This window comes from Chlorocebus sabaeus, chromosome 6, assembly GCF_047675955.1.
Source record: "Chlorocebus sabaeus isolate Y175 chromosome 6, mChlSab1.0.hap1, whole genome shotgun sequence".
Classification (NCBI taxonomy): Eukaryota; Metazoa; Chordata; class Mammalia; order Primates; family Cercopithecidae; genus Chlorocebus; species Chlorocebus sabaeus.
In genome coordinates, this window is record NC_132909.1 from 12,634,640 (window position 1) to 12,662,127 (window position 27,488).

At 53.2% G+C, this 27,488-nt stretch overlaps 1 protein-coding gene across 1 annotated transcript in view; it reads left to right on the forward strand.

The window, feature by feature from the left end:
- EXOC3L2 (exocyst complex component 3 like 2) overlaps positions 1-25,256 on the forward strand; it is a 33,055-nt gene extending 7,799 nt beyond the window's left edge. The window contains exons 3-12 of the mRNA XM_007997184.3: positions 3,916-4,549; positions 6,873-6,984; positions 8,423-8,524; positions 8,628-8,728; positions 8,930-9,040; positions 11,459-11,594; positions 18,746-18,868; positions 19,372-19,527; positions 21,178-21,299; positions 24,272-25,256. Coding sequence (XP_007995375.1) covers positions 3,916-4,549; positions 6,873-6,984; positions 8,423-8,524; positions 8,628-8,728; positions 8,930-9,040; positions 11,459-11,594; positions 18,746-18,868; positions 19,372-19,527; positions 21,178-21,299; positions 24,272-24,560 — 1,886 coding nt within the window. The 3' untranslated portion in view covers positions 24,561-25,256. The remainder of the gene's footprint in view (positions 1-3,915; positions 4,550-6,872; positions 6,985-8,422; positions 8,525-8,627; positions 8,729-8,929; positions 9,041-11,458; positions 11,595-18,745; positions 18,869-19,371; positions 19,528-21,177; positions 21,300-24,271) is intronic.
- Positions 25,257-27,488: the final 2,232 nt, after the last annotated feature.

Sequence of the window (27,488 nt, forward strand, 5' to 3'; positions counted from 1 at the left end):
TCACGGCAACCTCGGCCTCCTGGGTTCAAACGATTCTCCTGCCTCAGCCTCCCAAGTAGCTGATATTACAGGCATGTGCCACCACGACCAGCTAATTTTTGTATTTTACTAGAGATGAGATTTCACCATGTTGGCCAGGTTGGTCTCGAACTCCTGACCTCAAGTGATCTGCCTGCCTCATCCTCCCAAAATGTTGGGATTACAGGTGTGAACCACGGCACCTGGCCAATTTCTCCTTTTTATGAGGACACCACTCATACGGGATTTGGGTCTGTGCTATGATCTCACTTTAATTTGATTGCCTCGGTAAAGACCCTATTTCCAAATCAGGTGACATTCTGATGTACCAGGGTGAAGACTTCACATATCCTTTTTTTTCTGGGGGGACATAATTCAATCCCTAACACCACCCCGTCTTCATCCTCAGTCCCCATTCCTACTCCAAGCCCCAGTGTCTTCCTCGATGCCTTTTCTGTTCTCACCCCACACTTATTCCAAGCCCACCATCAGTCTCTCTCTGAGACACACCCATATGCTTCTCGTACAGCTCATCCTTTCCTCCAAATGCCATCTCCTTTTGGAGACAGGGTCTCACTCTATCACCCAGACTGGAGGCTGGAGTGCAGTGGTGCAATCATGGCTCTCTGCAGCCCTGACCTCCTGGGCTCAAGCAATCCTCCCACCTTAGCAGCCTGAGTAGCCAGGACTACAGGCACACGCGATCACACCTGGCTAATTTTTACATTTTTTGTAGACATGGGGGTCTCACTATGTTGGTCAAGTTGGTCTTGAATTCCTGGCCTCAAGTGATCCTCCTACCTCAGCTTCCCAAAGTGCTGGAATGACAGGTGTGAGCCACCACGCCTAGCCCAAACACCATCTTTTTCTTCTTTTTTTTTTTTTTAAGACAGAATCTCACTCTGTTGCCCAGGCTGGAGTGCAGTGGCACAATCTCGGCTCACTGCAAGCTCCGCCTCCCGGATTCACACCATTCTCCTGCCTCAGCCTCCCAAGTAGCTGGGACTACAGGCGCCTGCCACCACGACTGGCTAATTTTTTATATTTTTAGTAAAAATGGGGTTTCACCAGGTTAGCCAGGATGGTCTCGATCTCCTGACCTCATGATCCACTTGCCTCGGCCTCCCAAAGTGCTGGAATTACAGGCGTGAGCCACCACGCCTGGCCCCAAACACCATCTTTAATATCAATGTCTATGTCCAACACCATGGCAACCCCCAGCTGGTCCAGTCCCGTTTCATATCCCATTCTTCCCCATGTTCACCTTCAACCCTTTTACACTCTTTTGGTCTCACTCTTAACCCCCAGCCCCAGGCCCCTCTCAGCACCCACCTTCCACCCATTTCCCTCCGGCGACCTCCTTTTTTTTTTTTTTTTTTTTTCCTTTGAGATGGGGTCTCACTCCATTGCCCAGCTGGAGTGCAATGGTATAATCTTGGCTCACTGCAACCTCCACTTCCCGGGTTCAAGCAATTCTTCTGTCTCAGCCTCCCGAGTAGCTGGGATTACAGGCATGCATCACCATCCATGCCTGGCTAAAATTTTTTTCTGTATTTTTAGTAGAAATGGGGTTTCGCCATGTTAGCCAGGCTGGTCTCGAACTCCTGATCGCAGGTGATCCACCTGCCTCAGCCTCCCACAGTGCTGGGATTACAGGCATGAGCCACCACCAGCAACCTCCTTATTCAGTCCTACTTGATATCCTAGTCCTTGCTCAGCCCCTAGTTTCAACTCCAACTCCAAACTCAACCTCCTCTTCATCCCTAATCTATCTTCACCCCATCCTGAGTCCCAATCCTAAACCCTCATCCCCAACCCCTCCATCTTCAATTCCATCCACGTTCCTATTCCCAAGCCCAACTCACTTCCAGAATTCATCTTCAAACTCACATCAACCTTTTTTTTTTTTTTTTTGAGACAGAGTCTAGCTCTGTCATCCAGGCTGGAGTGCAATGGCGAGATCTCAGCTCACTGCAACCTTCGCCGCCCCGGTTCAAGCAATTCTCCTGTCTCAGTCTCCTGAGTAGCTGGGACTACAGGCACACACTACCATGCCCAGCTAATTTTTGTATTTTTAGTAGAGATGACGTTTCACCATATTGCTCAGGCTGGTCTCAAACTCCTGACCTCAGGTGATCCGCCCAACTCCCAAAGTGCTAGGATTACAGGCGTGAGCCACCGTGCCCGGCCTTCACATCAATCTTTTTTTTGTTTTGTTTTTGTTTTTTTTTTTGAGACGGAGTCTTGCTCTGTCGCCCAGGCTGGAGTGCGGTGGCGCAATCTCCACTCACTGCAAGCTCCGCCTCCCGGGTTCACGCCATTCTCCTGCCTCAGCCTCCCGTGTGGCTGGGACTACAGACGCCCGCCACCGCGCCCGGCTAATTTTTGTATTTTTAGTAGAGACGGGGTTTCACCGTGTTAGTCAGGATGGTCTCGATCTCCTGACCTCGTGATCCGCCCATCTCGGCCTCCCAAAGTGCTGGGATTACAGGCGTGAGCCACCGCGCCCGGCCTTTCACATCAATCTTTACGTCCCTTCCATCCTCAGCTTTCACCTACACTCCCCTCCCCTACCTTTCCAACCTCATCCCTACCCAGATCCCAATGTCATTCTTCCCTCCTTTCCCATTTCTGTCCAGACTCCCACCCAACTTAATCCTAACCCTAAACTCCCCCATCCCCACCCCCACCTTCCCCCCATCCTCACCTCCAGCCCCATCCCCATCCTTGTCCCAATCCCCATCTTAATTCACTGCCATCCCCAACCCTGCCTTTATCTCTGCTCCTGTGCCTGAGCTCTGCTTTTAGCCCTGAGGCCCGAGCTGCTCCAGGGCTGGGGACTCAGGAGAGCCTTTTCTGTCCTCTGATGCCCTCCGCGTTCTGGCCAGAGGCTATTTCAGCCCCAGCTCCCTGGGGACTGGGAGGGCACTGGAGGGAGGTGAGGAGGGGGTGACTAGAGCCCCGCCTTCTGGAAACGGATGGGCAGAAATAGCGCTGGCCAGGAAATAGTTTCTCTGCCAGGGAGGAAGTGGAGGGGGGTGGAGGTGTCGAGGGTAACCCTGGGCTGCCAGGACCCTCCTTCAGCCTCGGAGGCCTTCCAGCCCCACAACTCCCCTTTCTCGAGGCAGTCTGAACTCATCAGAGGGCCAGATCACCCCACAGCCATCCCCGCCCCAAAAAGACCCCATCAGTGGTCCCATATCCTCTCCTCATCTCCAAGCCCCCACCCTGCCCCTCCTGCTCCCACCGCTGCCTCCATTCCTCTCCCCCTTACCTGGCTCCTCTCAACCCTCTCGCCTCCTCCGACCCCTCCTCCATTTCTCCACCCCACAACCTCCCCAGATCCCTTCCTCAGTCACAGGCATTTTTCTTTTATCTCTCTCTCTCTTTTTAAAGTTTTTATTTATTTATTTTTGAGATGGAGTTTCACTCAATATGTTGCCCAGGCTGGAGTGCAGTGGCGCAATCTCGGCGCACTGTAACATCCGCCTTCTGGGTTCAAGCGATTCTCCTGCCTCGCCCTCCCGAGTAGCTGATATTATAGGGGTACGCCACTACGCCCGGCTAATTTTTGTATTTTCAGTAGAGACGAGGTTTCGCTGTGTTGGCCAGGCTGGTCTTGAACTCCTGACCTCAAGTGATCTGCCAGCCTCGGCCTCCCAAAGTGCTGGGATTACAAGCAAGAGCCCCTCACCCTGCCCCCTCCCCTACATCCTTCACCCAACACCCTTCTTTCTTGCTCTTCTCCGGGCTCTTCTCTGCCCCCAACACCTTCCCGCCTCCTGTAACCCTTTTCCCGTCATCTCCCTTCCCTTTCTAAGCACCCCCCCTACCCCTGCGTCCGGCATCGCCTCCCTCCCCGCGCGCACTGCTGACCTCCCGCCTTCCCCCCTGCAGTGCTGGAGATCCTGAGCCTGATCCAGCAGCGCGAACTAGCGCGCGCGGACGAGCACATCCTGGAGCTGGAGGCCGAGGAGCTGGCGCCGTCGGGGGGCGGCGCACCTGGGCCTCCCAAGGCCGAGGGCGCTGGCGGGGGCCGCCGGGCGCGGGACGTGGCGCTGCTGTACGAGGCCCTGCAGCGTGAGCTGTGGGCGCTGGTGCGCGAGACGCTGGCGGGCCCCGGGCCGGGCGCGTGCGCCGGGGCGGGCGCTGTGGCGCAACTGGGCCAGGTGCTGGTGCAGGAGGAGGCGGCGGACGGGCGTCGGGGGCCCGGGGCGGCCCGCAAGCTGCGCGCCCGCTGGGCCGAAGCCGTGGCGCGCGCGGCCCGGGAGCGCCTAGAGGCGGCGGCTCCCGGGGCGCCCGGAGGCCTGGCCGGGCAGCTGGAGGCGCTGCGGGCGCGGTTGCTGGAGGATATGGCCGTTGTGCGGGGCCGCCTGGCCCCTGCCTACCCCGCCGGCCTGGGTGCCTTCGGCGTCTACCTGCGTGGCTACCACGGGGCCCTGGCCGAGTGGCTGGGGGCCTCCGCCCGTCGCAGGCTGCCGCTGGCCGACCGCTACGCGCTGCTGCACTGGCACAATCAAGTCTACCCCAGGTGAGCTGGACTCGGTTGCCCAAGGTCGCGTGAAACCCCCAGTCCCAAGCCCTAGCACTGGCCTCTTCAGACATTAAGGACCTTGGGACAGCTGACCCTACAGTCCTAGCACTTAACACCATTGACCCATCCAGTCGTCAGCACCGCTGACAGTTATAATCCTAAAATCGAATTGCTACCCAGGCTTCCGGTTCCAGCATCTTGGTGCCACGAACCCTTGCAGTCCTAGAAGAGCTCGGGCACCATTGTTGTCCAAGAATCTCAGCGCTCTGTCAACACTTACACTCTAGATCGCCTCACTGTCCACCTTTCCAGTCCCCGAATCTTAGCATCGTTGATTCCTCCAGTCCTAGAACCTTCGCGTGGCTACATTTCCGTTCCTAAAATCTCAACACCATTCATTCTTCTAGACCTACATACAACCTTAGCATCATCAGACAGTTACACTCCTAGCGTCTAAGTAACACCGATGCTTCCAGTCTTAGAATCCTAGCATTCCCACCCTTTCAGACCTAGAACCTATTGGCACCATTGAGTCTTCAAGTTCTACAATTTTAGCACTATCGACAGTTTCAATCTTAGTAGCTCAGCACCGTGGGCCCACCAGTCCAAGAACCTGGGCTTCATGACACGCTACTGGAATCTTAGCTGTTCACACTTTTGAGTCCTAGAGTTTTAGCGCTGTTGACCATTCCTTCCTAGAACCATAGCCCCACTGACCCTTAACCTTAATACAATGACACTTAGAATTCTAGAATCCTGCACTGCTCTCTCTTTAGAGCCTAGGTCAGTAGTAGTGTTGACGTTTCCAATCTTAGAACTTAGAACTGATGACTCAACCGTAGAAGCTTAGTACCGATGAACCTTTGAATCGTAAACCTTAGCCTCATTCCCTCTTTCGGTCTTAGAACCTCAACGCTGTTGATCCTTCTAGTTTTAGGATTTTATTTATTTATTTATTTATTTATTTATTTTTGAGACGGAGTCTTGCTCTGTTGCCCAAGATGGAGTGCAGTGCTGTCATCTCCGCCCACTGCAACCTCCGCCTTCCGGGTTCAAGCAATTCTCCTGCCTCAGCCTCCCAAGTAGCTGGGATTTATATAGACACCCACCACCATGCACAGCTAATTTCTGTATTTTTAGTAGAGATGGGGTTTCACCATGTTGGCCAGGCTGGTCTTGAACTCCTAACCTCAGGTGATCCACTTGACTCGAACTCCCAAAGTGTTGGGATTACATGCCAACCGTGGGATTACGAGCCACCATGCCCGGCCTAAGTTTTTTGTATTTTTAGTAGAGGCGGGGTTTTACCATGTTGGCCAGGCTGGTCTCGAACTCCTGACCTCAAGTGATCCACCCACCTTGGCCTCCCAAAGTGCTTCCATTACAGGTGTGAGCCACCACATCTGGCCCAGTTTTAGGACTTGAGTGCTGTTTGCCCCTTGAATTCTACAAGGGTAGCCCCCAGAACCTCAGTGCCATGGTCCCTTCCAGTCCTAGAATCTTATTACTGTTGAGCCTTTGTGTCCTAAAACATACCCATTCTTGTGGTCGGGGGATGGAATATGGTGATTAGCTACCTCCAGGTCACCTGTCTACCCCAGAGAAAAGGGAGTTAGCCACACATTGGGCAGTGAAGGGGGTGGGTGGTTCTTCCAACAAAATCAGGGTGCTGTCACCAGAAGACTGGGAAGGCAACAGATACCTACATCAAGCCACACAGATCTCATTTGGGAATGTATGTTGATAATGCTCTCATGTTATCTATAAGGGGTGGAGGCAGGATAGGGAGTCCAGAAAGCTTCCTAAAGTGCTGGGAACTGGGTTTGGTCCAATTTGTAGGGAGATGGTGTTTATAATTGAGAGGATGCCGTGAGCCCAAGTCTGGGGTGTATGGGGGTGGATATTGATGATATCACATAGCTCCAGGCATGTAAGCAAGTAGAAGGTGGGGAGCAAGGGCTGGACTGGGGAAGCCTGCAAGGCCAGGTAAGGGAGCAGGGCTTCAGAGCATAGGCGCAAAGGGAACTTCTGTCTGGTGAAACGGATCATGGGCGAAGCCTTGCGTGTCAGATCTTCAAGCCTGGACTTGACCCTTAAATATCATGCCCGGACACCATCCATCAGGGAGCTGACTCAGAGAGCTGGAGCCGGGGAAGCAACAATTCCAAAGACTTCCTCTGAGGGATGAGCAGAGCTGACTTAGAGAAAGGAAGGGAGTGGCCTAGGGTCACAGAAACAGTGGGTAGGAGGGTGTAGGGAAGGGTCCAACTGCCCAGCCCCACTTTTCACAGACCTCCTTTTCTCTCACCCCCACCCCCAGAGAGGTCTTAGGGTTGGTGGACATGGCTGCCCTGGAGAATGGGGAGCTGGGGCCCCTTTTGTCCCCTGGCACCCTGCGGGGTTTGGAGGATGAATGCGTCACAGATGTTAAGGTACCTGGGACTTTGCATTTTGGAAGTGGGAGGTGCTGTGGAGGGAGGGAGGGGGTCACAGCGGGCTTGGGAGGCCTGTCCCCTCCCCCTTTCACTCTTTCCAGCTCCCTTTTCCCTTTATGAATTTCTGAGTTCTGTCCATACGCCATAGACACAAAGGCTGCCTGTACAGAGACACTTGGTAAAGGTTCAGTATATCTGGACACTTCAAATCTTAGAGTACAAGAAAGTCACAGAACTGGGCCAGGCACGGTGGCTCACGCCTGTAATCCCAGCACTTTGGGAGGCCGAGGTGGGTGGATGACGAGGTCAGGAGATCAAGACCATCATGGCTAACACGGTGAAACCCCGTCTCTACCCAAAAAATACAAAAAATTAGCCAGGCGTGGTGGTGGGCGCCTGTAGTCCCAGCTACTCGGGAGGCTGAAGCAGGAGAGTGGTATGAACCCGGGAGGTGGAGCTTGCAGTGAGCCAAGATGGCGCCACTGCACTCCAGCCTGGGTGACAATTCGAGACACTGTCTCAACAACAACAAAAATTGTTTTGTGAAACATTTAAAAAGTTAGCTGGGTGTTGTGGCATGTGCCTGTAGTCTCAGCTACTCAGGAATCTGTGGCAGGAGGATTGAGTCCAGGAGTGTGACGCTGCAGTGAGCCGTGATGGTGCCACTGCACACCAGCCTGGGGGACAGAGCAAGACGCGGCCTCTAAAGAAAAACAATATTTAATATATTTAATATAAATAATACTTAATACATATTATGTAATAGTATGATTTATATTAAATATAACATTTAATTTAATGTATATTAAATATATATTATGTATACGTATTAACAAATATGTATACACATTGTAAATAATATACACATGTGTACATTAATGTACATATATGTATATTAATGTACATGTATCTTTTTTTTTTTGAGATGGAGTTTTGCTCTCATTGCCTAGGCTGGAGTGCAGTGGCACGAACTCGGCTCACCGCAACCTCCTCCTCCTCCTGGGTTCAAGTGATTCTCTTGCCTCAGCCTCCCAAGTAGCTGGGATTACAGGCATGCATCACTACGCCCGGCTAATTTTGTATTTTTAGTAGAGATGGGGCTTCTGCATGTTGGCCAGTCTGGTCTCGAACTGTTGACCTTAGGTGATCTGCCCACCTAGGCCTCCCAAAATACTGGGATTACGTGCATGAGCTACTGCGCTCAGCCAAACCACAGACTTTTGATATAAAGTTCCAAACCACAGAGTTAGGAGTGGGAAGGGCTGCGGAACTTTTCTGGCTCAGCCTCCCTCCCCAGCATCACCTTGACAAGCTCATAGGTAGAAACCAGAACTGCTTGGGGCTAAGGGCTAGGGGATTGTGGTGGGAGAAAGAGATAGAAAAAGACCCCCAGGCAGCCCCCAACTCCTGCCTGTCTCCCATCTCCCCACTGTAGGCTCAGACCCGGGCCGCCCTTCTCCGCGTGCTGCAGGAGGACGAGGAGCACTGGGGGAGCCTGGAGGACCAGCCCAGCAGCCTGGCCCAGGATGTGTGTGAGGTAGGAGGTGGAGGGAGGCTTGGGGATGGACTGGATGGCACAGGCGTGGGAAAGTGAGCCCTTGCCCCCTCCTCACCTCTTCTTGTCGCCCTGGACCTCGCAGCTGCTGGAAGAGCACACAGAGCGAGCGCCCCGCATCAGCCAGGAGTTTGGGGAGCGGATGGCCCACTGCTGCCTGGGGGGGCTGGCAGAGTTCCTGCAGAGGTAGGGGGACCTGGGAGCACCGGTTAGCTCTGCTGGGGTTGGGCATCAGGGCCTGGGATCCTACAGAGAGAGGAGAGATGAGAGGGAGTCACCTGAGGACAGGTAGAGTGCCAACGCAGGGGTGGTGGCTTTGGCACCCTGGGTGCCCAGCCAGGAACCGTGACCCAGCAGCGCCCCATCTGTCCCCTTTCCTCCCACCAGCTTCCAGCAGCGCGTGGAGCGATTCCATGAGAACCCAGGAGTCCGGGAGATGCTACCTGACACCTATATCAGCAAGACCATCGCCTTGGTCAACTGCGGCCCCCCGCTAAGGTGAGGGCATCCCCGGTGTGATGGAGGGAGGACCAATCCAAGGTAGAAGCTGACCTGGGATGCCCGGATCCTGGGTGAGGATTGAAGAACTGATTCAGGGGAGCCTGAGCATGGCACCTTAGAAGCATAAAATCTGGGAGTCCTTGTAACAGCCATAGCACCACAGAGCATCTGAATATTGGAATGTTCGAATTATAGAAACCTAGACCCCGGACTCAAGACTCTTAAGAATGACAGTTTTTTGTTTGTTTGTTTGCCTTTTTATCCTTTTTGATTAATTTTAAAAAGAAGATGGGGGCTAGATGTGGGGGCTCACGCCTATAATCCCAGCACTTTGGGAGGCCGAGGCGGGTGGATCATGAGGTCAGGAGAGCGAGGTCATCCTGGCTAACACGGTGAAACCCCATCTCTACTAAAAATACGAAAAAATTAGCCGGGCGCGGTGGCGGGCGCCTGTAGTCCCAGCTACTCAGGAGGCTGAGGCAGGAGAATGGCGTGAACCCGGGAGGCGGAGCTTGCAGTGAGCTGAGATCGCACCACTGCACTCCAGCCTGGGTGACAGTGAGACTCCGTCTCAAAAAAATAAAAGAGAGAGAGAGATGAGGGTCAGCTGGGCACGGTGGCTCACACCTCTAATCCTAGCACTTTGGAAGGCCGAGGTGGGCAGTTCATCTGAGGTCAGGAGTTCAAGACCAGCCTGATCAACATGGTGAAACTCCATCTCTAAAAAAATAGAAAAATTAGCCAGGCATGATGGCAGGTGCCTGTAATCCCAGCTACTCAGGAGGCTGAGACGGGAGAATTGCTTGAATCCGGGAGGCGGAGGTTGCAGTGAGCCGAGATCCCGTCACTGCATTGCAGCCTGGGCAACAGAGCAAGACTCCGTCTCAAAAAAAAAAAAAAAGGAAAAGAAAAGAGATGAGGGTCTCTCTATGTTGCCCAGGCTGGTCTCGAACTCCCAGGCTCAAGTGATGCTCCTGCCTCAGCCTCCCAAAATGCTGGCATTACAAGTGTGAGCCACCGTGCCTGGCCATTCCCATTTCCTATCATTGTGGCAGTCTGTGTTCTTCCATTGCTGAATGGAGAATAGTCCAGACCGAGCACTTTCTGCCCAAATCACAAACACTGGGCCCTTGACCCAGCAGATCCTCTAGGAATCCACCCTTTAGAGGCCAAAAGCTCGTGGGAGATGACATGTGTGTGGGGTTCCTCCCTGGAAAAAATGGAACCAACTGTCCATCTATCGGGGGCCAATTAAATAAATGATGGGACAGCTAAGCAGTGGAATCCAGTTCAGATGTTAAAAAGGAGTGTGAGAACTCTTCATGCCCTCACAGAAAAGTCTCCAAGCTGTTGAAGGAAAGAGCAGAAGTGGGTATACTATTCTACCATTTGTATTACAAAAAATAATAATAACAGCCGGTGCGGTGGCTCACACCTGTAATCCCAGCACTTTGGCAGGCCGAGGCGGGCGGATCACAAGGTCAGGAGATCAAGACCATCCTGGCTAACATGGTGAAACCCCGTCTCCACTAAAAATACAAAAAATTAGCTGGGCGTGGTGGCGGGTGCCTGTGGTCCCAGCTACTTGGGAGGCTGAGGCAGGAGAATGGCGTGAACCCGGGAGGTAGAGTTTGCAGCGAGCCGAGATCGCACCACTGCACTCCAGCCGGGCGACAAAGCGACACTTTGTCTCAGAATAATTAATTAATTAATTAATAATAAATGGCCGGGGCAGGATGCAGTGGCTCACGCCTATAATTCCACACTTCGGGAGGCCAAGGTGGGCAGATCTCTGGAGGCCAGGGTTTCAAGACCAGCCTGACCAACGTGGTGAAAGCCCATCTCTACTAAAAATACAAAAATTAGCCGGGTGTGGTGGTGGGCACCTGTATTCCCAGCTACTTGGAAAGCTGAGGCAGGAGAATCACTTGAACCTGGGAGGCGGAGGCTGCAGTGAGCTGAGATCGTGCCACTGCACTCCAGCCTGGGCAACAAGAGCAAAAGTCTGTCTCAAAAAAAAAAGAAGAGTAAGGGTAGAGTTTCAGAGTTGTAGACTATCAGAACCACAGACTTTTAGAATGGAAGCCTCTGCACTCTCACCCAGAAAGCACCAAGAGACACTGAGACCCGAAAACCCAGCAAGACCTCCCCCAGTATACCCTAGACCTCCTAGTCATCCATCCCTCAGCCCCCCAATATCCATGAGTTCCCTGACATCCCCAGACATCCCCAATCCCCAGACACCCCCAACCTGTCAAGTATCCCCTGTCCCCTCTCCAGAGTCCCTGACCTTCCCCAGCCTCCCATCTGACCTGTCACCCCTGTGCCCCTCTGCTCTACCTAAGGGGAGACAGGTCTAGGCAGTTGGGCTGAGATGTTGGGGTCCCTCACTTTTGGCTCTGTTGATCCCCACAGAGCTCTGGCCGAGCGCCTGGCCCGGGTGGGGCCCCCAGAAAGCGAGCCAGCCCGGGAAGCATCTGCTAGTGCTCTGGACCATGTGACCCGGCTCTGCCACCGTGTGGTGGCCGACCTGCTGTTCCAGGAGCTGCAGGTGAGTGAGATGGGAGGCCAGGGTTGGGGCCCTTGCCAGGACAGGGAAGTGCTCCCCACCTCCAACCACCATCCTCCAGTTCCCTTTAGCCCATAGCTCAGTGTTTGGGAAGCACACAGGGATGGGGGGGCGGGGGCGGTTAGGGCCATGCCTGGCCTGCTGGTGGGGTGGAGAGGGTGTAGGAAGGAAGACGTGAGGATGTGACCAGGGGGAGAACAGAGGGCCATCAGCAGGAGTGGGCTTGAAGTTTGGGTGGAGCCCCTCTCCACTGAGGTCCCCCAAATCCCTGCTTAGGCTCTGCTAGACCCCAGAGCCCCCTATGCCCATCTCTAGGCCCTCGTGCCCGCCCTATAAGGGTTTGGTGCAAAGGTGGGTTAGTGAATGTGGTGGGGGCGGTGGGAGCACTGAGGAGAGAGACTGCAGGCGGAGTGTGTTCCTGGCCATAACACAAGCTCAACCCATGTTATACAGTGAACCACTCCCCTTCTCTGCTCAGAATCCTCCCACAACTGCCAGCTCATGCAGAGCAAATGCCAGAATCCCGCCGTGGCCCCCACAGCCCTGCACATCAGCCCCTTCCCTCTCCCCTCTCTCTCTCTCAGACCTCATCTCCCTCCGCCCGCCCCCCGACTCTCCCGCTAACCCCCACGCCAGCCACACCACCCCCTTGCTGTCTCTTAACCCAGTAGGCACATTCCTGCCTCAGGGCCTTTGCACTTGTCCTTCCCTCTGCCTGGAATGCTCTCCCTCTCACAGCCACATAGCTCCCTCTCACGCCTCTTTCAAGTCTTGTTTTGTTTTGCTTTGTTTTGTTTTGTTTTGAGACAGAGTCTCCCTGTGTCGCCCAGGCTGGAGTGGAGTGCCACAATCTCAGCTCACTGCAACCTCTGCCTCCCAGGTTCAAGCAATTTTCCTGCCTCAGCCTCCCTAGTAGCTGGAACTACAGGCATGCACCACCACGCCGACCTAACTTTTGTGTAGTTTTAGTAGAGATGGGGTTTCACCATGTTGGCCAGGCTGGTCTCGAACTTCTGGCCTCATGTGATCTGCCCACCTCAGCCTCCCAAAGTGCTGGGATTACAGGTGTGAGCCACCACGCCCTGCCTCAAGTCTTGACTCAAATGTCACCTCAGTGTGACCTTCTCTGATTGCCCCCATTTAAAACAGAAGCCCTGGCCAGGTGTGGTGGCTCATGCCTGTAATCCCAGCACTTTGGGAGGCAAAGGTGGGTGGATCACTTGAGGTCAGGAATTTGAGACCAGCCTGGCCAACATGGCAAAACCCTGTCTCTACTAAAATTACACAAATTAGCCAGGCATGGCAGCACACGCCTGTAATCCCAGCTACTCTGGAGGTTGAGGCAGGAGAATTGCCTGAACCCAGGGGGCGGAGGTTGCAGTGAGCTGAGATCATGCCATTGCACTCCAGCCTGGGTGACAGAGCGAGACTCCCTCTCAAAAAACAAAAAAACAGAAGCCCCTAGACGAAACCCCCCTCCCAACTTCCTGCTGTTTTTCTCCAAAGCACTTACTGCCACCTGCCATGCTATAGCGTTTGCCACCAAGCCCAGCTAATTTTTGTATTTTTAGTAGAGACGGGGTTTTACCATGTCGGCCAGGATGGTCTTGATCTCTTGACCTCGTGATCTGCCCACCTTGGCCTCCCAAAGTGCTGGGATTATAGGCGTGAACCACCGTGCCCTCCCTATTTATTTGTATTTCTGGTAGAGACAGGGTCTCACTATGTTGCCCAGACTGGTCTTGAACTCCTGGGCTCAAGCAATCCTCCTAACTTGGCCTCCCAAAGTGTTGGGATTACAGATGTAAGCCGCCACACCCAGCTTGCTATCTTAAATGTACAGACTTTGTAGCAACAGCAAACATTCTCAGGACTCACTGTGCCAAGTGCTTGAGAGTATCGGCTCGTTTAATTCTCACCGCAATCCTACGAGATGGGTTGTAGGTTCATTTTACAGGTGAGGAAGATGAGACCAGCAAGTGGCAGAGCCTATTGTGAATCTACAATCTTAATCTATAAACCACTGTGTGGGCACGGTGGCTCACGCCTGTAATGCCAGCACTTTGAGAGGCCGAGACTGGCGGATCACGAGGTCAGGTGATCAAGACCATCCTGGCTAACACAGTGAAACTCCATCTGTACTAAAAATACAAAAAATTAGCCGGGCGTGGTGGCAGGTGCCTGTAGTCCCAGCTACTAGTGAGGCTGAGGCAGGAGAATGGCATGAACCCGGGAGGCGGAGGTTGCAGTGAGCCGAGATCACGCCACTGCACTCCAGCCTGGGCGACAGAGCGAGACTCCATCTCAAAAAAACAAAAAACAAACAAACAAACCAAAAAAACACTACGTGTGTTTGCTTTTTTGTTTTTGTTTTTGTTTTTGAGACAGAATCTCGCTCTGTCACCCAAGCTGGGATTACAGGTATGAGCCACTGTGTCTGGCTTTATAAACCACTATGTATGTTTTGAGAGAGAGAGAGAGAGAGAGACAGACAGACAGAGACAGAGAGAGCGGAAGCAAAAGAAACAGGGAGAGACTGAGAAAACAAGATAGGTGAGGGAGGAAGGAAAGGAGAGAGACTGGGACAGAAGGACAGAGGGAGAGACATCAGAACCAGCTAGAGATAGACTGCGCACGGTGGCTCACGCCTGTAATCTTAGCACTTTGGGAAGCCAAGGCGGGCAGATCACTTGAGGTCAGGAGTTTGAGACCAGCCTGGCCAACATGGTGAAACACCATCTCTACTAAAAATACAAAAAATTAACCAGGCATGGTGGCAGGCACCTGTAATCCCAGCTACTCGGGAAGCTGAGGCAGGATAATCGCTTGAACCTGGGAAGCAGAGGGTGCAGTGAGATGAGATCATGCCACTGTACTTCAGCCTGGGCAACAGAGGGAGACTCTGTCTCAAAAAAAAAAACAAAAAAAAAAAAGGAAAAAAAAAAGAACCAGCTAGAGACAGGAAGAGATAGGACACAGTGCTGTGCTTGCATGCCTGAGTGTGTGAATGGCTGTAGGCTTTTGAGGGAGGGTGTGTGTGTGTGTGTGTGCCGTGTACATGAGTGTGCATGTGTGTGAGAGCATCAGCCAGGGTGTGGACCCTGGGAGAATCACCAGGGCCCAGGCATTATGTGGGTTCCCTCATGCCTTGCTCCATTTTTGGAGGTTCAAAAAACAGAGCTGGCCAGGCACGGTGGCTCACACCTGTAATCCCAGCACTTTGGGAGCTGAGGCGGGAGGATCGTTTAAGCCTAGGCGTTGGAGACCAACCTGGGCAACATAGTAAGACCCTGTCTCTACAAAAAATAAAAAACAATAAGCGGGGTGTGGTGGTGCATGCCTGTGGTTCCAGGTACTTGGGAGGCTGAAGTGGGACGATCGCTTGAGCCCAGGAAGTCAAGGATGCAGTGAGCCGTGTTCGCACCATTGCCCTCCAGCCTGGGAGACAGTGCAAGACCCTGTCTCAAAAAAGAAGAAAAAAAAACACTCTGCCAGGCGCAGTGGCTCACACCTGTAATCCCAGCACTTTGGGAGGCCAAGGCGGGCAGATCACAAAGTCGAGACCATCCTGGCCAACACGGTGAAACCCCTTCTCTACTAAAAATACAAAAACTAGCCGGGCATGGTGGCAGGTGCCTGTAATCCCAGCTACTCAGGAGGCTGAGGCAGGAGAATTGCTTGAACTGAGAGGCGGAGCTTGCCGTGGGCCAAGATCACGCCACTGCATCCCAGGCTGGCGACAGAGTGAGACTCTATCTCAAAGAAACAAAGTAAAACAAACAAACAAAAAACCCCCAGCAACACGCTAGACATGGTGGCTGACACCTGTTGTAATCCCAGCACTTTGGGAGGCTGAGGTGGGAGGATCGCTTGAGCTCAGCAGTTCGAGACTACCTGGGCAATACAGTGAGACCCTATCTTTAAAAACAAAAAACAAACAAACAATAAAAGAAAACTGGGCTGCTGTCAGGGTGAGAGAACAGGAGGGGGTGCGGAGGCTGAGCTGAAGAGAGAATTAGACCCCCCCACCATGGATACCATCCTGGGGCTGTCTCCGAACTTCACATGCCCTGTGTCCACCCAGACTGCAGCCTCTCCCCCAACCCTCCCCTTGCCCCTGTATCAGGGAGAGACCCACAGCCTGTCCATCTCCAGGGTCTCTGGTCTCCTCCAGATGCCTCCTTTCCCTCCCCATGGGTGGTGGTCACTCACTTCATCCTATGAATTCTACCGCTTGGATTCTCTTCCCCCTCCTCACCCTTTCATTCCCTCCCTATCTCCGTGTTCCCCTTTTTTCCAGCCTCCTCCGTCATTTCTACCACAGTCGCCTCCTCCCATTTTGGTAAAGCACAAATCTGACCCTCTCCCTCCCCAGCACAAAACTGGCCATGACTCCCTACTGCCCTCAGGAGAAAGCTGGGGCTTCTCCCCCAGCCCAGGAGGCCCTGTGCACCCCAGGCCTGCCCCAGCCTCACCTCTCCCCTCCCTGTCTTATGCCTGGAATAAACCCCAAAACCGGCTTCAGGGTCGCACAGCTCCCCTCACCCCCAAAACACACACTTCGAAAGGCCCAAGCTTGGTTTAATGCTCTCCGTCACTGTCTTAAAGTTATTATTATTTTTTGTTTTGGATGGGGAAAAAGAGTTTTGTTTTTGTTTTTGTTTTTGTTTTTAGAGATAGAATCTTGTTCTGTCGCCCAGGCTGGAGTGCAATTGCATGATCATAGCTCACTGCAGCCTCAACCTCCTGGGCTTATGCGATCCTCTCACGTCAGTCTCCTAAGCAGCTAGGACCACAGTGTGGGCCACCATGCCCAGCTAATTAAAAAAAAAAAAATTACAGAGAGGGAGTCTCACTATGCTGCCCTGGGCTCAAGCAATTCTCGAGCCTCAGCCTCCCAAAGGGCTGGGATTACAGGCATGAGCCACTGTGCCCAGCCCTTAACCTTTTTTTTTTTTTTTTTTTTTGAGATGGAGTTTTTCTCTTGTTGCTGAGGCTGGAGTGCAGTGGCTCGATCTCAGCTCACTGCAACCTCTGCCTCCCAGGTTCAAGAGATTCTACTGCCTCAGCCTCCCGAGTAGCTGGGATTACAGGCGCCCGCCATCACACCCGGCTAATTTTTTGTACTTTTAGTAGAGATAAGAGTTTCACCTTGTTGGCCAGGCTGGTCTTGAACTCCTGACCTCATGATCCACCCACCTCAGCCTTCCAAAGTGCTGGAATTACAGGCGTGAGCCATCGTGCCTGGCCCCTTAATAATTTTTCAATAAGTCTGCCTGGTCAAAAGACAGTTTTTAAAATGATGAACTCAATTCATTTGGTGCATTTGCAAGGTGCAATGCTTTCCTTCATTATCCAGTGAAAGAAGTTAGAAATTAACTTCCTCCAGAATCAGCAAATGGCAAACACATTTCCTTGAAAGTCACAGTTGCATATATATACAGTGCATTCTAGAAAAGAGGGGGCAAGACAGGTTCCACCCACTTTCACAAGTTTCATCAAATACCGGATCTACTCAAGGGTGGAGAGAAAAGGCAACTTTCAAAAAGGAGGATGTTATTAACTGAGGCATTTACTATATTCCTTCCTAAGAGCCCCAGATGGGGAACCTGTTTTCTCAACCAGATCTAGGAAGTGGAATGTGGAAGCAATTCGTCCTCCTCCCCTTAAGGGCTGTGCATAGTTAATGAATTTTAAAAATATGTCTTAAAGTTCTTTCTTTTTCTCTTTTTTTTTTTTTTTTTTTTTTTTTGAGACAGGGCCTCCCTCTGTTACCCAGGCTGGAGTCCAGTATCATGATCATATTTTACTGAAGCCTTGAACTCCTGGGCTCAAGCGATCCTCCCACCTCAGCCTCCTGAGTAGCTAGGACTACAGGCACATGACACCATACCTAGCTAATTTTTATTTATTATTTTTATTTATTTACTTATTTTTGAGACGGAGTCTTACTCTGTCACCCAGGCTGGAGTGCAGTGGTGCGATCTCAGCTCACTGCAGCCTCCACCTCCCAGGTTCAAGCAATTCTGCTGTCTCAGCATCCAGAGTAGCTGGAACTACAGTTGCACACCACCACACCCGGCTAATTTTTGTATTTTAGTAGAGACAGGGTTGAACTCCTGACCTCAGGTGATCCACCCGCTGCAGACTCCCAAAGTGCTAGGATTACAGGCGCAAGCCACCACGCCCAGTCCCAGCTAACTTTTAAATGTTTTGTATAGAAGGGGTCTCGAAATGTCAGGCTGGTCTCAAACTCCTGGGCTCAAGCTACTCTCCTGCCTCGGCCTCCCAAAGTGCTGGGATTACAGGTGTGAACCACTGTGCCCAGCCCCTAATTTTTTTTTTTTTTTTTTTGAGATTGAGTCTTAACTCTGTCACCTAGGCTGGAGTGCAGTGGCACGATCTCAGCTCACTGCAAGCTCTGCCTCCCGGATTCACGCCATTCTCCTGCCTCAGCCTCCTGAGTAGCTGGGATTACAGGTGCCCGCCACCATGCCCGGCTAATTTTTTTGTATTTTTAGTAGAGATGGGGTTTCAACATGTTAGCCAGGATGGTCTGGATCTCCTGACCTTGTGATCCGCCCGCCTCGGCCTCCCAAAGTGCTGGGACTACAGGTGTGAGCCACCGCGTCCGGCCCCTTAATTATTTTTAAATGAAGTCCCCTGTTCTCATCAGCCACTCTGACTTTTTTGCTGGTCCTCTCCCTGGCATGCCCATCTGAAATCTGAACTGTCTTAATACTCACGATTTTCTCCCATTGAGCCACTCCCTCCCCCATCCCTCCCTTGGCTAAGGACGGTCATCACTAGGGCATCAGTTCTGGTGTCCCTTCCTCCAGGAAGCCCTCCTAGGCTCTATGCTGAGTCAGGCATCCCCTCTGGGCTTCCTAAACCCCTGGGCTCCCGGGTCCCAGCCTTGCCAGCTTTTGGTCATCACTACCTGGGGACCAGTCTGTCTCCCCTTCTGGACTGTGAGTCCCAGGATGCCAGGGCTGGGGCTATCTGTTCCCCATGTGTTCCCAGCAGCACACAGCCTTGGTTCAACACGGAGCAGGGTTCCAGGAACAAATACCTAAGTGAAGAAGGAGGGTGGGAGGGAGGAGAGCCGTTACCCCCTACTCTGTCCCTGCCAGCCACACTTCAACAAGCTGATGCGCCGGAAGTGGCTGAGCAGCCCGGAGGCCCTGGATGGCATCGTGGGCACGCTGGGTGCCCAGGCCCTGGCCCTGCGCAGAATGCAGGATGAGCCTTACCAGGTGTGCCTGCCTGAGGGGAGGGGAGGTGAGGGTGGAGGAGAAGAGGGGAGGAGGAAAGGGGAAAGGGGCGGGAAGAGGGCAGGTTGGGAGAGCAAGAACACTCCTGCTGGAGGAAACCCCTCTAAGGTGGGGAGCGGCTCCCTATGGATGGAAGAGGTGGCCCCTGCCCAGGGTCTGCGGGGAGGCGTGTGCGTGGAACTGGGGTGTAAGGCGGGGTGCAGACTGAGTCAGGGCCCCTGAGAGTGGAGCTTGGGGAATGGGGAGAGGCTGGGATGGAGCACCCTTTGGGGGCCGGCAGGGGCTGTCTGCGGTCTTATTAGGGGACCAGGGAAGGCCTCCTAGGATAGTGCAGGGGCTGGGGACTGGGGCGTGGGCACGGGAAGGGTGCCCATGGGTGCCTGAGTGGATATGGGCGAGTGGGGCGGGGCTGGCCTTCAGACTGGCGGGATGGGAGTCAGTGGGGCATGGCTCACACCCCTCGGGTTTCCCTCCTCCGCTTCCAGGCGCTGGTGGCCGAGCTGCACCGGCGGGCGCTGGTCGAGTACGTGCGGCCCCTGCTACGTGGGCGCCTGCGCTGCAGCTCGGCGCGGACCCGCAGCCGCGTGGCTGGGAGGCTCCGGGAGGACGCTGCGCAACTGCAGAGGCTGTTCCGGCGGCTGGTCAGTGTCGGGACGCGGTTGGGGGGCTTTCAGAAACCAGGACAAGGCTTGGCTTCCGAGAATCTCAGGTCTCAAAAGCCAGGGGGAGAGGGGCAGGGCTCAGGACAGAAACTCTCAGCCAACTTCTGGTCAATAGCAACCAGTAACTTTGATCCACACCCTTTGCACTTAAAACCTGGCTTTCTTGCTCTGAGAACTCGCCTCTGGGCGCTTTCCTTGGCTGTTAAGGCGAATAATGGTCCCTATCCATTGTTTTGAGGATCAGATTGGTTAATTCCTGTTAAGTACTTAGGACGGTGCCTGCCTCAGAGTTAAAACTCCTTGCATTACCAAAATTACCCGGGTGTGGTGGCTCATGCCTGTAGTCCCAGCTACTTGGGAGGTTGAGGCAGGAGAATCCCTTGAAATAAGAGGCGGAGGTTGCGGTGAGCCGAAATCCTGCCACTGCATTCCAACCTGGAGACTCCATCTCAAAACAAAAAACAAAAAACAAAAAAAACACAACACTCCATGAACGTACAGAGAAGATACATGCAAGAGAAATGCAGAAATCCTAACATTTCTAAACCCTGGAATTAAAAACCACCAGATCTTATTTGTACCCAGTTGTATTCAGCTGGGCTGGAAGGGCCTCATTCAGTCGCTCTTCCCGGAGTCTCAAGCCCGGAGTCCTTGGAATGTTTTCTTTGGAAAATTTTTGAGATAATTGTAGATTCACATGCAGATGTAAGAAAGAATGCAGGAAGTTTCCTTGTACACTTTATCCAGTCTCCACTCCCCCAAAGGCAAGATTTTGCAAACTTGGAAGAGGTTTGGAGAGGTGTCCCAGAGTTCCAAATTATCTGCAAAACTGGGAGGAGATTATATTATGGATTTTTCTCAAATGTGACCACAGTATGTCTTCTGCTACATTTTATTTTTTATTTTTATTATTTTATTTATTTTATTTCTTTATTTTTGAGACAGAGTCTCGCTGTGTCGCCAGGCTGGAGTGCAGTGGTGCGATCTCGGCTCACTGCAAGCTCTGCCTCCTGAGTTCACGCCATTCTCCTGCCTCAGCCTCCCAAGTAGCTGGGACTACAGGCGCCTGCCACCATGCTCAGCTCATTTTTTGTATTTTTTGTAGAGATGGAGTGTCACCGTGTTAGCCAGGATGGTCTCGATCTCCTGACCTCGTGATCCACCCACCTCGGCCTCCCAAAGTGCTGGGATTACAGGCGTGAGCCACTGCACCCAGCCTATTTTTATTTTTATTCTTTATTTTTGAGACAGAGTCTCGCTCCATCGCCCAGGCTGGAGTGCAGTCGTGCAGTGTCCGCTCACCATAACCTCTGCCTCTCGATTTCAAGTAATTCTCCTGCCTCAGCCTCCTGAGTAGCTGGGATTACAGGTGTGCACCACCACGCCTGGCTAATTTTTGTATTTTTAGTAGAGATGGGGTTTCACCATGTTGGCCAGGTTGGTCTTGAACTCCTGACCTCTAATGATCTGCCCACCTCAGCCCCCTCCCAAAGTGCTGGGATTACGAGCTTGAGCCACACCGCCCCGGCTTCTGCTACATTTTAGAGATGAGACAACAGGCCGGGGGAGCAGGAATTGGCAGGGTCAATCTTGGGAGGGTGTGAGCCCTGCGACCTCCCTCCCCTGCAGGAGTCCCAGGCCTTGTGGCTGGACGCCGTGGTGCCCCATTTGGCTGAAGTCCTGCAGCTGGAAGACACACCCAGCATCCAGGTGGAGGTGGGAGTGCTGGTGCGCGACTACCCAGACATCAGGTGAGACACCCTGCCTGGGCCGGGGCTTGCAGTGCCTGGCCGAGGTCTCCTGGCGGCCTTGGCATCCGTCCCCATGTTTCCTGCCTCCTGGGCGAGGGAGGGAGCCGGCGAGCGTGTCTGACGGCCGTTTCCTGCTGGGACCAGGGCATTATTAATATGATTTCCCTCCTTCTCCTGCCGCTGCTGCTGCCTCCGCCGCCACCAGGGCTCACAAACAAACAGGCGGTCACAGGAAGCCCAGGGCAGGGGGGCGCAGGGCTGCCCGGAGACAGGAAGGGCCGGCCCGCAGGGGAGCCGCGGGGGACTCAGGGACACACAGGGCACACGGGCGCACACGCACTGGGACAGCGGCAGGCGCAGGCGGCATTCAACGCCTGCTAGGTCACTTCCCTTCTATGTGACCTTCTCAGAGCCTCAGTTTCCTCATCCGTTCCATGGGGATAATAGTATTCTCGTCATAGGGTTATTAGGGAAATTTATCATCATCAACATCATCATCATCATCCATGACTATAGTAACAATTGCAGTTCTCATTCAATGAGTTCTTATTTCAGACCTAAATAAGCATCTTACATGCTAACCATTTTTTTTTTTTGAGACAGGGTCTTACTCTGTTTCCCTGGCTGGAGTGCAGTGGCACAATCATCGTTCACTGCAGCGTTGACCTCCTGGGCTCGAGCAGTCCTCCCACCTCAGCCTCCTGAGTAGCTGGGACCACAGGCACGCGCCACAATGCCCAGCTAATTTTTTTTGTAGAGATGGGTTTCACCATGTTGCCCAGGCTGGTCTCGAACTTCTGGGCTCAAGTGATCCGCCTGCCTCGGCTTCCTACAAACAGGGAAGCATGAGCCACCGTTGCCCAGCCCATGCCAACTTTATAAGGGGTATTTTGTTGTTGTTTGTTTTGTTTTATTTTTTGAGACAGAATCTCACTTTGTCGCCCAGGATGAAGTGATCTCAGCTCACTGCAACCTCTGCCTCCTGGGTTCAAGCGATTCTTCTGCCTCAGCCTCCCAAAGTGTTGAGGCACGTGCCACCACACCCAGCTAATTTTTGTATTTTTAGTAGAGACCAGGTTTCACCAAGTTGGCCAGGCTGGTCTTGAATTCCTGACATCAGATGATCCGCCTGCCTCTGCCTCCCAAAGTGCTGAGATTGCAGGTGTGAGCCACTGCACTTGGCCTATAAGGGGTATAATTAAAGCTATTGAAATATCACACCTAGCAAGTGGCAAAGGTGGAACTTGAACCCAGGCAGTAGACTGGCTCTACAACTAGTGCACCAGATTGGCCGGGCACGGTGGCTCACGCCTGTAATCCCAGCACTTTGGGAGGCTGAGGCAGGCGGATTACCTGAGGTCAGGAGTTCGAGGCTAGCCTGGCCAACATGGTGAAACCCCCATCTCTAGTAAAAATACAAAAATTAGCCAGGTGTGATGGCACATGCCTGTAATCCCAGTTACTCGGAAGGCTGAGGCAGGAGAATTGCTTAAGCCCGCGAGGCAGAGGTTGCAGTGAGCCGAGATTGTGCCACTGCACTCCAGCCTGGCCAACAGAGCTAGACTCTGTCTCAAAAAAAAAACAAACAAAAAAAACGAGTGCACCAGATCAACACACCACACCACCATGTGACAGTGCTGGATGGTGGTGGCAGTGGTGGTGGCTGCTGGAGCACTGCCAGTCCCTACAGTGCTATTCAGGCAGACAGACATTCTATACTCAGAAACAGAACCCCAGAAAAACAAGGAGTGAGGCATGAGTGGGTTTCAGTTTCAGCACTGAGGGTGGGGGTCCTGGAACGGATTCAGGGTGGTCAGTTCTGGTTCTGGGGGATAGGGTCATGTCCTTGGGAAGGTGCAGATTCCTGGAGTCCCATGGGGTCCCAAGAAGTCCCAGTATTCTTGCTGATAATAGAGTTTCTGAACTTGAATATTGGATCATGAGTCAGAACTTGAATCTGTAGCTAAGTTTGAGAGTTTGCTAGCTGGGTTGGGTTTAGGGGGTTGAGCTTGAGGAGATTAGGAGGTGCCTAGGGCTAAGGATTTAGGGGGAGTGGGGTACAAGGTTTCTTTCTTTTTTCTTGAGACGGAGTCTTGCTCTGTTGCCCAGGCCTGAGTGCAGTGGTGCGATCTCGGCTCACTGCAAGCCCCGCCTCCCGGGTTCATGCCGTTCTCCTGCCACAGCCTCCTGAGTAGCTGGGACTACAGGCGCCCGCCACCACGCCCGGCTAATTTTTGTAATTTTAGTAGAGACGGGATTTCACCGTGTTGGCCAGGATGGTCTCAATCTCCTGACCTCGTGATCCGCCTGCCTCAGCCTCCCAAAGTGCTGGGATTGCAGGCATAAGCCACCACGCCCGGCCTCTTTTTTTTTAACTTTTGAAACGGAGTGTCGCTCTATCACCTGGGCTGGACTGCAGTGGCACGATCTCAGCTCACTGCAACCTTTGGCTCCCGAGTTCAAGCGACTCCCTTGCCTCAGACTCCCGAGTAGCTACGATTATAAGCGCCTGCCACCACACCCAGCTATTTATTATTATTATTACTTATTTTTAGTACAGATAGGGTTTTGCCATGTTGGCCAGGCTGGTCTCGAACTCCTGACCTAAGGTGATCCACCCGCCTTGGCCTCCCAAAGTGCTGGGATTACAGGCGTGAGCCACTGCACCCAGCAGAGAAGGTGAATTTTAATCATGAGCTGAGGCTTGGGGTGAAAAGGAAGATCCCAGGGCTGGTTCTGGAGTTGGTTGTAAGGGGGATTTGGAGATGGTTGGAAGTTCTGGTGGGACCTGGTATGAGGTGAGGGCCTGGGCGAGGGAGCTGATTGGATGGAAGGCTCTGGAGGGGGCACGGAGGCCCAGAACTCGGGCAGGTTCTGCGACAGGTGAGGGGGTCAGGTGGGGTCTGTGGGTGGGCTGGGTGTGTGTCTAGAGCTGGGGATCTGTATGCACCTGTCTGTTCCTCTCCCCACAGGAGGAAGCACGTGGCAGCCCTCCTCGACATCCGTGGCCTGCGCAACACAGCCGCCCGCCAGGAGATCCTGGCCGTGGCCCGGGACCTGGAACTCTCTGAGGAGGGAGCCCTGTCACCCCCTCGGGACCGTGCCTTCTTTGCAGACATCCCCGTGCCCCGCCCATCTTTCTGTCTCAGCTTCCCTCTCTTCCTGGGCCGCCTCCCCCTCTCCCGGCTGGCCAGGCCCAGTTTGGCCTGTCTGCCCCGGCCCCGGCCTCCGTCTCTAGTGCGGCCTCGGGCCCGGCGCTGAGGGTCACCCAGCCGCCTGCCTTAGTGACCCCATCTATGCTGCTGACAAGCCAACCTCCCGTACGGCGCCTCTCCTGACTCCCTGCCTGGGATCACACACCCCGGGGATAGAAAGACCCTTAGATGTCTTCTCACTCAACCCCAAACTCCCTGTACAGAAGTGAAATGAAGGCCAGGCACGGTGGCTCACGCCTGTAATCTCAACACTTTAGGAAGCTGAGGCTGGAGGACTGCTTGAGTCCAGGAGTTCAAGACCAGCCTGGGCAACATAGTGAGACCTGCCCCCTATCTCTACAAAAAACAAAAAATTAGCTGGGCATGGTGGTGTGTGCCTATAGTCCCAGCTATTGGGGAGGCTGAGGTTGGAGGATCGCTGGAGTTTGAGGCTGCAGTGAGCTATGATTGTGCCACTGCACTCCAGCCTGGGCAACAAAGCAAGACCCTTGCTCAAAAAAAAAAAAAAAAAAAAGGTGGGGGAAACAGAGGCCAAAGAGACAAAGGATTTTCCCAAGGCTGTGAAGCCTGTTCCCAGCACCTCCCCTCCTGCCATAGCCCAGAGTGGTGAGTGGCGTTCTGGAAGTCTCTACAGAAATATCCCAGCTCCCCCGCCCCTTTCCCCCACCTCAAGGTCTGGCCCCAATCCAATGTATTAAGGAACGTTCGATACTTAGAATAAAGAGGTTTCTATTTAACACAAGGAAGGGCTGAGTCCTGAGTGTGTTGAGGGGAGGAAGGACTGGGGGAGCAGGGCCCCGGGCCAGTGGCTTCTCACACACCCAAGGCCGGGCTGGGCTCCAGCTCCTGGGCAGGGCAGTGGAGGCAGAGGGAGGCTGCGTGTGCCGGGAGCGACGCCAACCCACGTACACCTCCCGGCTGTGTGGCTCTGAGGCCAGGCCTTGGCCACTCTGAGCCAGGGTCCCTTGTCTGGTCAGTCTCAAAGTGTCTGTCCATTCCTGGTCCTGGTGGCTCCATCTTGGCGCGCCCTCCCCATCCATCCTTAGCCGGGAAGCTGCCCTGTCAGGAGAGGAAGGAGGTTGGGGGCAGGGCTGGCGGCATCCAGGGCGCCCTCCTGGGTTGACGCAGGAAAGTCTCAGGGTGGGAAAATTTCCAGCCTCTCACCCCCAGCCCCGCCGGATCCTGGTCCCCACGGAGACCTTGAGGTCACCTCCCTGTTGACCCCTGCCCCTCCGGCCTGGGCTGGACAGCCCGTGATGGATGTTTCCTGACTTGCGGGATTTTTGTGTGTATGTGGTGGTGGTTGTTTTTTTTCCCTGAGAAGTCAGAAAGAGGAGGCAGCCAGGGGTTAGCGTTGGGGCTGGGTTTGAAACCTCACGCATGCACATTTGAACTTGGGGAGGTAGAGACGAGGGACTCTTGGAGCCCAAGGCTGTGCTACCCAAGGCAGGAAGCTGCCCCTCTCTGGGCTGAGGTTCCTGTGCCTTTCTGGGGAATTGCTTAAACTCTCTTTCCCCAGGCTGAGGCAAGAATGTCCTGAGGGTGCACCCTCCTCACTTTGCCCTCTGAAAATGACATTTTATTTTATTTTCTTTCTTTCTTTCTTTTTTTTTTTCAGTCAGAGTCTTGCTCTGTCGCCCAGGCTAGAGTGCAATGGCGCGATCTCGGCTCACTACAACCTCCGCCTCCCAGGTTCAAGCAATTTATTCTCCTGTCTCAGGCTCCTGAGTAGCTGGGATTACAGGTGCTCTCCCCCTCCAGCCACCACCATACCCAGCTAATTTCTGTATTTTTAGTAGAGATGGGGTTTCACCATGTTGGCCAGGCTGGTCTCCAACTCCTGACCTCAAGTGATCCACCTGCCTCAGCCTCCCAAAGTGCTGGGATTACAGGCATGAACCACCATGCCCAGCCCGAAAATGACACTTTTTCTGTTGCCAATATGCAAAAGAGCAAGAGAGGAATTGAGGAATCAACAATATTGTGCAGTCCATAGGCGTTTATTGTTTATTTTTTAGAGACAGGGTCTTGCTGTGTTGCCCAGGCTGGAGTGCAGTGGCACAATCATAGCTCACTGCAGCCTCTACCTCCTAGCCCAAGTGATCCTCCTGCCTCAGCCTTCTGAGTAGCTGGAACTACAGGCTCATGCCACCAGACCCAGCTAATATTTTAATTTTATTTGTTTTGTAAAGACAGAGTCTCACTATGTTGACCAGGTTGGCCTCAAGCCATCCTCCTGCCCCATCCTCCCAAAGTGCTGGGATTACAGGCGTGAGCCACTGCCACTGCCCTGTAGGCATTTAATTAAACGTATAAGAGCCTCAGTTTGTCAGTGTCCTTTTCAGATGTTGGTCCCCCATTTAAAACAGCTTTTGGCTGGGTACAGTGGCTCACACAGCAGTTTGGGACACAGAGGTGGGAGGATCGCCTGAAGCCAGGAGTTCAAGGTTGCAGCTGGCTATGATTGTGCCTCTGCATTGTAGCCTAGATGACAGGTGAGACCTTGTCTCATTTAAAAAAAAAAAAAAAAGTGGCCGGATGAGGTGGCTCACACCTGTAATCCCAGTGCTTTGGGAGGCCGAGGTGGGCGGATCATGTGAGGTCAGGAGTTCGAGACCAGCCTGGCCAACATGGAGAAACCCCATCTCTACTAAAAGTACAAAACTTAGCTGGGTGTGGTGGCGCACCTATAACCCCAGCTACTCAGGAGGCTCAGGCAGGAGAATCACTTGAGCCCAAGAGGCAGAGGTTAAGTGTGCCGAGATCATGCCGCTGCACTCCAGCCAAAGAGACAGAGCAAGACTCCATGTCAAAAAAAAAAAAAAAAAAAAAAAAAAAGTTAAAATAGTAGTAAATTTTATGTATATTTTCAGCACAATAAAGAAATTTTAAATAAAGAAACCTCTTACTCATTTGTAGTTAATATCCAACCTCCTTAGTCACTTTCTAGCCCTAAGCAGACACTAATCTGTCT